General features: G+C 40.8%; 2 protein-coding genes and 1 pseudogene across 2 annotated transcripts; 1 reads left to right on the forward strand and 2 right to left on the reverse strand.

Moving 5' to 3' along the window:
- Positions 1–580: 580 nt before the first annotated feature.
- On the reverse strand, positions 581–2,884 carry LOC103450290 (uncharacterized). Its single transcript, XM_008389629.4, has one exon. The coding sequence runs from the start codon at positions 2,540–2,542 to the stop codon at positions 1,061–1,063; it is 1,482 nt and encodes a 493-aa protein (XP_008387851.2). The 5' UTR covers positions 2,543–2,884; the 3' UTR covers positions 581–1,060.
- A 182-nt stretch (positions 2,885–3,066) lies between these two features.
- On the forward strand, positions 3,067–6,377 carry LOC103418062 (enhanced ethylene response protein 5-like). Its single transcript, XM_008356209.4, has 13 exons — positions 3,067–3,253; positions 3,356–3,492; positions 3,608–3,701; positions 3,816–3,905; positions 4,101–4,166; positions 4,290–4,379; positions 4,502–4,558; positions 4,914–4,975; positions 5,207–5,294; positions 5,513–5,589; positions 5,671–5,745; positions 5,830–5,935; positions 6,049–6,377. Exons 1-13 carry the CDS (start codon positions 3,086–3,088, stop codon positions 6,178–6,180), a joined length of 1,242 nt encoding a protein of 413 aa, XP_008354431.2. The 5' UTR covers positions 3,067–3,085; the 3' UTR covers positions 6,181–6,377.
- Positions 6,378–6,482: 105 nt separating this feature from the next.
- LOC103418063 (protein HEAT STRESS TOLERANT DWD 1-like) lies at positions 6,483–9,600 on the reverse strand (annotated as a pseudogene).
- Between the last annotated feature and the right edge of the window lie 164 nt (positions 9,601–9,764).

Consider the following 9,764-nt stretch of genomic DNA (forward strand, 5'->3'; position numbering starts at 1 on the left):
TGCAGGACGTTAAGGTTTGATGACTAACCAGATTATGCTTATCTGAGGAAGCTCTTTCGCTGCCTTTTTCATCGAAAAGGTTGAAAACTTTGTACTTATTATGTTCTTCATGCATGTACTGTTCTCATAGCGATGCCGTGCAATTAACCATGTCAGCTTATGTGCTTGTTTTCTTGCTTCAGGCTATCGGCGTGATTTTAAGTATGATTGGGTTCTTGGACAGACCCGCTTGTTACATAGCCTGAAAATGCTTGCCGGTGGTGACGAAGGCCGCTTGTTTCATAGCCTGATAACGGGTGTTGAAGAAGGCGCTTATTACATAGCCTGAGAACGGTTGCAGGTGGGGAGGAAGGTGCGTTGCTTGAAGATATCCGAACCTTGCTCCGACGTTACCCAAGATAGAAAAACGTTTACTGTACTTGGTTGGTTTTGGACTTTAAATCCGTACTGTATATAAAGGGTAATGCTAGGTGGGCCAAATTTTTAAATATCTAGCTAGCAATTAATTTAGGATGATAAGAGAGTAGTTAAACGCTCAATTAAATTCTTATTTGCAATAAAACAATATAAAATGCTGATATAGAAATAAGTCAATGGACTTCACAATCAAAAGTTTAAAAGACATACAAAGTTTCAATCCAGGAAATGTCGTCCCCAGGAATTGGAACCTAATTTTTACTAGTATCATCTACCCAATGATGTCTCTTTACAGAAGTACAAAATTACAACTCAGCATTTAGAGGGTGGATCCTGTTCATGGTACAGCTGCTATTACATGAAGCGACTAGACAGAAGAACGACATTGCCGGGGATACTAAGATGTCGCAACAAGTGAGCTCGCAGATCACGGCTAAGGAAACTAAGCACGTCGCAATGAGTGAGCTCCGGGATCATGAAATAACTGATACTTCTACCTTTCTGCTATGCTGGATCGTAATCTATTCATGATCTCATAATCTCGCAAGCACATAATCTTGCGGGTTACATAATAGCGAAACCTCTCCAACCACCGCTCAAACTTCACTAAGCTGACTCCAGCGGGATTCTCTTTGTGTGGACATCAAGCAGCAGGCAAAAGAACAGAATTTGGAAATGATAGAGATCCATTGTTAGGAGCACCCTGAATATTGAGAATCGTCGTGACCAAATTGTATATGTGGACATTTTCAAAACTAGGAACCTTGCGACCTCTTGCAAACTGAGGACCATGCCCAACGAATATGGTCCTCATGGAAAAAACAGCATTGTCATAACCATGTGATCCTCCACACTCTCTCCGCTTTGTCCTCTTTTGCTCTACCTTAAATCCCTCTCCAACCAACCCTACTATAGGCGTAATCCGATCACTCGCTGCATAGTGGAGCCGACTAGGAAGCTCCTCCTTAAGATACACTCTCAAATTCTTCCCATTCTCAACCTTGCCCGATTTCAACCCTTCATTCATCTTCTCAACAACATTTGCAGGATCAACTCCCGAAGGCGGACGAATGGAAAGCAATGGAGTATGTGACTGGACCCAATCATCAGAAATTTCAATCCAAGGGGCCAAATCACTTAAAAATATTAGCTTTTTATCACATGTACCAACCATCCCATGATCACCTACCATTATTATAGTAACATCCTCGAAAACCCCTCTTTTCTCTAAACCTTCAATCAACCTTCCAATCATTTTATCAATTCTAGCAACAGCTTCAGTAATCTCCGGGTCATCAGACCCGACATGGTGACCCTGATGATCCGGATCCTCGAAATACAGAGTCATAAACACTGGAATTTCGCTACTAGGCAGATCAAAGTAATTCACAACGGCATCAACCCGTTGTTCGAAAGGAACAGAGCTATTATACTGCATACAAAGCTTATCAGGGCAAGTCCAAGAACCTTTATTTACCTCAGCACCAGGCCAGAAGTAAGTGGCAGCCTTCAAACCGTGATTGACCACCGTCTCCCACAGCGGCTCGCCGAGCCACCACTTGGGTTCGTGGCTTCCCATGTAGAAGGACTCCCCTGTGTGCGGATCCACAAAGTGATTGTTGACGATGCCATGGTAAGCAGGGTAAAGACCTGTGACAATCGAGTAATGGTTAGGAAATGTTAGAGTTGGAAACACCGGAATCAGACCCTCTTCCGCCTCCGTCCCATTGGCGATGAGGCGGCGGATATTCGGCGTCGGGGCCTTGAATTGGTACCCGAATCGAAACCCATCTGAGGAAACCAACAGAACCACCGGATGATCGAGCTTTCTCAAAGGTCGAGCCTTGGATTCCACTGACGAGGAGTCGGAAACGGGGGCGGATTTTGGTGAGTTGGAGAAGAAGAGGAAGGCAAATGCAGCAGCGGCGGAGAGAGCAACGCAGGTGGTGAGGAGGAGAGAGATGAATATAACAGTGGTGCTGTGTCTGTGAGAAGGGGAAGACGATGGGATCGGAGAGGCGGATGAGTCTGTGTTGAAAGAGAGCAGCGCCTCCGATTGGTCCGGCGAGTCCTCATCGTGGGTGGGGATCGGAGTGGCTTTCATGGGCGGCAAATCCGAACCCATCTGAAGAAACCAGGTGATTGATTCTGGTTTTTTCTTCGATGGGTCGGAGAACTGAAGAATTTGGGATGTGGGTATTGGAGGTGAAGCGTTTAGAGAGAGAAAGTGGGGGGTTGGAGTGAGAAGCAAGGATTAAAGGTTGAATCTTTGGGTGGAGCTGCAGACGCTGGTTTGGTGGAGGTTAGCTTTCACAGCTTTTGGAGAAGACGACTTGTTAATGGTTGTTGGTGGACTTGAATTGAGCTGGAAGGAAAGGTTTCTACAACACCGACTTTGGTGTCAAATTTGGCGCATCGCATTTGGATTGGATATTCCAAGACAAACGGTAAAAAAATATACGGAAAGGGAAATATTTATATGCGAAACGTCATGTCGTTTCCTGCACCTCCTTCCTTTCCTGTTCGTTCCAGGAAAATCAGGAAAACAAGAACAATGGTGGAGCAGAACGACGCCGTCGCAGCCCTTCTGAAAACATAGTAAGCAAATGATAAAGGCGCGTGCTTGCAGCTACTGAGAGAGTGTTTGATCGAGCAGAGGGAGAGGGAGATGGCGTACTTGAGCATGGGAGAAGCTCATAGAAGAATCACCGACTACCTCAACCGCTTCTCCGACGCCGTTTCGACCCAGGACGGAGCTTCCCTCAAGAACCTCCTCTCTCTCTCCTCCAACAGCCCCGCTCTCCTCTCCCTCGCCGACGCCCTCAATGTCTTCCAGGTAATACATTTACTCCAGTGTGAATGTTTATATACGTATTTGTATTTGTTCCAATTTGGGAATTTGGGGTTTTGATTGGTGCTGTTTCTGGGTGCGTGACAGGACTTCAATAGATTGATCAAACAGTCCGATAACGACTCGCAATTTGGCGAAATTCTGGTTCATCTGTTCCGGGCTTTTCAGAGTTACCGAATTGGGAATTCCATTGATTCCTACCAAGCATTTGAAAAATCCGCAAAGTATTGATCTTTTTGATTGATTATTTATTTTTATTTAATTCTGTTTTGTGTGTATAATTTTGTGGGTGGTGGTGGTGGTGGTGGTTTTTGACTAATGTTGGTGGTGGATGTGCAGTGCTTTTATTCAGGAGTTCCGGAACTGGGACACTGCGTGGGCTTTGCCAGCATTGTATGTCATTGCTTATGAGATTAGGGTTCTAGCTGAGAGGGTAAGACCCACAATTTCCTTTCCTTTGAATTAAAAGACATGTGCTTTGTTTTGTAATTGGTTATTGATGTGTTGGAAGACGAATTTAGCAAGACTGTTATGTGTGGTTTTGTAGGCTGATAAGGAGTTAGCTTCAAATGGAAAGTCTCCAGAGAAGTTGAAGGGAGCTGGTTCTTTCCTGATGAAAGTCTTTGGGGTTCTTGCAGTAAGATTCTTTCTTTTAAAATTCTATTAATTTCGCTGATCTTATTAAACTCTCTTCTGTATTTTGTTCTCTTTGCAATAAAAGTTCGTTGCTTTACTCAAACTTGTATAAAACAAGATTTGACAGTTTCTTGGGTGTTTATGAACAATGCTTTGAATCTCTAGTGCTAACTCTTTCATTGGTGTATCCACTTAGGGAAAAGGCCCGAAACGCGTTGGAGCATTATACGTTACTTGCCAGTTGTTTAAAGTTTACTTTAAGGTAATACTTAATGCACACTTATGAGTTTGCCAATGCTTTTCTGAATTAGCTATTAGGCCTCTTCTGAATGCTGGATAAAAAGTCTGAGCTGCATTATGATGAATTATCTTTATTATTTTGCAGCTTGGTACAGTTCACCTTTGCCGCAGTGTCATAAGGAGCATTGAAACTGCGCGAATATTTGATTTTGAGGAATTCCCTAAAAGGGATAAGGTCAGAATCGCCGTTGTTTGGGCAGATGCTATTTTCTTTTCTTGTACTCCCTCACCTTTTCAATGGGTTCTCTATCAACTAGTTTTTTTTGTTTATTCTTGCTGTTGTACTGTGAAATGCAGGTCGCCTACATGTATTATACAGGTCGTCTAGAAGTTTTCAATGAAAATTTCCCTGCTGTAAGTATCCTAATTTCCATGATGTTAATGATGCACAAGCTTCTTGTTTGCTAAGCTATTTAAGTGGTGTTATGGTTTTGGTTCTTGGGGTCACCATCTGGAGTCTTGAATTCTACCAAGACACTGGATAGAGAAGTCAGCAGTTCCACCCTGTGCCTTACAATCACTTTAAATAAAGAAATTTCTCCCAACTAATAACATGGGAGTCTCAGAAGATTTGTGCTCAAATTAAAGATTTGATCTCGGTGGATAATTTGCCTGATTTCACTTATTTCTACGTTCTGCGCTAGAACTGAAAATCTGAGTTTCCATCAGGTGTGTGCTATTCACTAAATCTCCTTTTGGTACCTTGCAGGCTGATCATAAATTATCATATGCCTTGAAGCATTGCAACCCTCAGCGCGAAGCAAATACAAGGTTAGGTTCACATGTGCTTGCTGCACATATTTGGCATCTGTATAGACTTTAAGGAGGCATCTTTGTAGGCAAAAAGGTGGTTGTTGCGCCCTTATATTCTTCAGCTTGAATCCTCTTATTATTTGTATGACGTTGAACATCTTGCGATAGGAAGTCAAACATTAGATTTGTTAGATGTTGTACTATGTTTTATTGTCCGACTCATTTTTTTCTCTTTTTGTATTTGCGTAGGATGATATTGAAGTATTTGATACCTGTGAAGCTTTCACTAGGCATCTTACCAAATGATTGGCTTCTGGAAAAGTATAACCTGGTTGAGGTATGTCGGAAATGTTATTTCTTTAACTGCAAGAGAGATTATTTATGCTTGATGATGGGAAATAAGATATTCTGGTATTCCTCAGCTATGTTGGTTATATGATAAATAAATGTATTTATTAGTGTCTCAGTGAAGATGAATGTTGACTTTAGCATACCCTCCCTCCACTTTTCCAAAGTTGTGGCTAAATCCTAGTTTATAACTTCTTGCTTCCGCAGTATAGGAATGTTGTACAAGCACTAAAAAGAGGCGATCTTCAACTTCTTCGGCATGCTCTTGAAGAGCACGAAGATCGGTATGTATCTTTTATTTGGAAATCTTGTGATTGGTAAAATCGATTTCTGAAGATGGAACTAATTTCTTCAAAATGAAACAGGTTCTTACGATCAGGTGTATATCTTGTCCTAGAGAAGCTAGAACTCCAAGTCTACCAGAGATTAATAAAGAAAATGTAAGTACTCATTCCACTTTGTAAAATTGACGGTAAAATTCCTCTGAAGATTCAGTTCATAACTTCCACATGCTCGTTCTGCAGTTACTTCATTCAAAAGCAAAAGGACCCGGTTAAAGCTCATCAGCTGAAACTAGAAGTAATTGTTAAAGCTTTGAAATGGCTTGAGATAGCCATGGATGTCGATGAGGTACTTGTTCTGTCCGCCTCTCTCTCTCTCTCTCTCTCTCTCTCTCTCTCTGGTAGCTTATCTTGGTTTCTCCGTCTCTTTCGCTCTAATCAAATCTCTGGTGTAATTTGCAGGTGGAGTGCATAGTGGCCATATTAATATACCAAAATCTTGTAAAGGGATACTTTGCTCACAAGAGCAAAGTTGTGGTTTTGAGCAAGCAAGATCCTTTCCCTAAATTAAATGGGAAGCCCGTCAACTCTTAGAGAAGATCGATAGAAGTAGGCGGGTGTTGAAAAATACAATGCTAAGATAAGATATGCCGGCAACTTCATCGTCATCGGAAACCATTTTTGTCGGCCTCGTGAAGAAATCATGTCCACTTCACTAGTGATGTTCGCTATCTCATCAAACTGCATTTTTCACACATTTTTGACATAGTTTTTGAATCCTCTGTTCCTTACGGTTTCCATTTTCTTACACATTTTTTACCGACGATTACTGCCAAATAAATATGGGTAAAATCCGAGGAGATGCATAAAGTAAATTAACTCAACGGACGAAGATATTGAAAAGGTATCAACAAAAACACCTGGTTCTGCGAAAATCATTAAGTCAAAATTGCAGAGGTTACTCCATACAACCAAACCAAACCCCCCAAAAAGGGGTAGGAAAACGAAAACCGAAAACAACTCACATCAAATATGTAATTGCTTCGGTGCATAAGCCATCCCACTATTGGAATATGATCTGATATATATCTACTTTCCGGTGCACGAAAGAAACTGATAAACTTCTAGTTTCAAGGAACATTAGAGATCAGAGGGAAGGGTAGTCTGTATGTTTGAAGGCATCAGAATATTATAACCATCAGCCGCAGTTGAAACGGGCATGCCAGGAATCTGAGTATGCCAATGAAGTTCTTTCAAGTCCTTCTGTCCCTGTTTACCATAATTTACCACGAGTTAAATGGCTGAAAAACTGGGGGGCTCTTGGAGTAGAACAGTCGGTCGGAAATGTTTACCTGATGAACAAATAGAAGCTGCGGAGGTAAATCTTTTGGAGCATTCACTTCCTCTTTTGTCTTCGCTTTGAATTCTGCCTCTTCCTCCTCATCATTTTCCAAAGATAGATCCCATATTCTGGTAACAAAAGCCAAATGACATATATTGAGTTCGTACATAAACAGCAGGCAAGTAAAAGTTTGTGTGTAGGACATGCCATTTATCACTTCAATCTTGTCTCTAAACATACTTACGTCAGCTGATTGTCAGAAGACGTCACGGCCAAAGTGGAGGCTTCGTGTGGACTCCACCCGATGGATGTGATATGGTGTTTATGGTATTCACAATGTGCCACTACTGAATCTCCTTCCTACATTTAAATAGAGGGAAGAGGGCTATATAATTCAATAATTATCAACTTAAATGAATCACTCAACACAATTTCATTGAACCCAATTTAACACTCGGGGGAATTCCAACAAGACGTACTTTCAGCTATCTAAGATCGCGAATGGAAAAGGTGCCATCATCACTTCCAGATGCCAGCATACAACTAGCCACAGCCTAATAAAAAAACAATGAAATGCCAAGGTCGTCATTTCATGTGGAACAAAATATATCGAAACAAATAACAAGTAAGAAACAGCGAAGGTTAAATAAGCACCTATTCCAAGACATAACATTCACATCTGCATTATGCGCCTTAAAAGAAGTTCCTGGTGCTTTCCTTATGCGGATATCCCATATTGCTATATTCCCATCGACAGAACAAGAGGCAAATACATCAGGTTCTGTAGGACTCCACTGCAAAGATAAAATTGAACACACAAAATACTGTTAGAGAATTGGAAAATACTAAGGAAAACTACTCAGTTCGTGAGACTGAACATATGCTTTATATCAACAGATCAAACTTTAGCGTCCCATCTTAGTTACTTACTTGTAAATCCTCTACGCTTGCAATATGTCCAATATATGGAGTAGTATCAACATTCCATGTCGAACCAGATGTAGGTTCCCATAAATGTATACAATTCTTGCAGTCCCCTTTTAAAATCAGATGTAAATGAATCATTAGTTTCAAATCAAGAAAGCAATATACCATTAAATACACTTGATAAAGAAAACTAAAAAAAAAAATTTAAAGTAACTTAACAGTAAGTACCAGATAGAAGCCTTCCAGGGACAAGTGGACTCCAGTCTAGAGCAAACCCTTCGTCTTTATGCCCAAACTTAACCAATGGAGCCTGGTTAAAAACTGAAGAAGCTCCCTGGCTAGCTTCAGTCTCTGACTCCGCTAAAGCATTCAAATGAGAACTGAAGTCCCAAATCTGAACGAGTAGCAGGATTTAGTCACGTACAAAGTATATGGAAATTGTCATTATTGAAGCATCAGCATGATATATATACTCATATTCTTGACATAAGTCAGACCTGCACATGACCAGTGTCTGCCCAAGATGCACATATATGTGGATTTTGTGTCATGGCGCGTATACGATTAACACATCCTTCATGAGCTACCTTGCGCAACTGTACATGAGAAGAAGAAAAATGGAAATGCACAGAGATGACATAAAAATTAACAAAGATGAAGGTAAGCTGAATCAAGTGTAGGATGTAAAAAAATATTGCCTGCAAAACAGGTGTACCAGATCCAACGGACTCCTCATCCTCGCTATCGTCATCACTATCACTGTCCTCACTATCCATATTAGAGTCATCATCTGCGGCTTTAGCTGGCACTAGTTCGCGCTTTTTCCCGGAAATGTTAGATACTTTAAATATTCCAAGAGAGTTCCAAGCAGCTTTTTCTGCCTGCAGAACCACAGGTTTATGTTTTCACCATCAATATTGACTTGGTAAAAGAAATTAGATAAATAAATCAGTCACACAAACAAAAAGATAAAGCTCACCTGAGTCCCTGCAACGAAATACACGGTATGGGGGAACTCTGTCCGAACCAACCCCAATGTATCTCGCACAATATCAAAGCTGTAAAAAGAAATTCACTTTTAGCGGTGAACTAGAAACCTATAACTCTCCTGGAAAGATTGAAACTTTAATTATTAACTATAGCCATTACCCGCAAATTAAGTATAAAACTGGAACTTCAAAACATAATTCAATATTACGACTTACGAGTACAATGCGAGCATTTCCGAAAAGAAGAAATTGTAATTATTAACACAAGCTACAGTTAAGCTTAGTTCAATTAAGTTATCCTAAGTTCAGCTAATCATGCTCCAATAATTCGAATCCACAATCCATAATTCAAACTTTATGCTTTTCTTGCACTTTCTATGCAAACCAAAAAGAAGAATTCATAAATTCAGAGCTACCTTAAACAAGGCCAACCGATATGGAAGGCATGGAGAGAATTGTAAGCTCAAGGGTCACACTGGAGCTCTTCGCCTTCCTCCAGCTTGTCCACTCCCGGTTGCCATACCTTCGCCGGCATCGACGGTCTCGAAGAGGAAGAAGACCCATCTCCTTTCTTTGAGCCCTAAACAAAAATTCAAGTCAATTCAATCGAATCAATCGGGGAAAAGATAAAACCCTAATTTTACTAAAATAATTAAATAACCAACGGAGGAGGTAGTGGAATTTGGAGCTGGCCTTGGCCTTTCTTTTGGCTTTCTTGGGGTTCTTGATGCTTCTGACCATTTCTGATTTTGCAGGTTTTCCAGAAACAGAGACGCTGATGAAGGAAAGAGGATAAAGCAAAACTGAAGAGTAGGGTGGGTGCTGTTTAAATCGGTTCGGTTTTTTGTCAAAACCAAAACTAAATCGAAATTTTGGTTTGGTTCGGTTCGATTCATTTTTTTTTCGATTTTTTTCAGTTC

The sequence above is a fragment of the Malus domestica genome, chromosome 02, assembly GCF_042453785.1.
Source record: "Malus domestica chromosome 02, GDT2T_hap1".
NCBI lineage: Eukaryota > Viridiplantae > Streptophyta > Magnoliopsida > Rosales > Rosaceae > Malus > Malus domestica.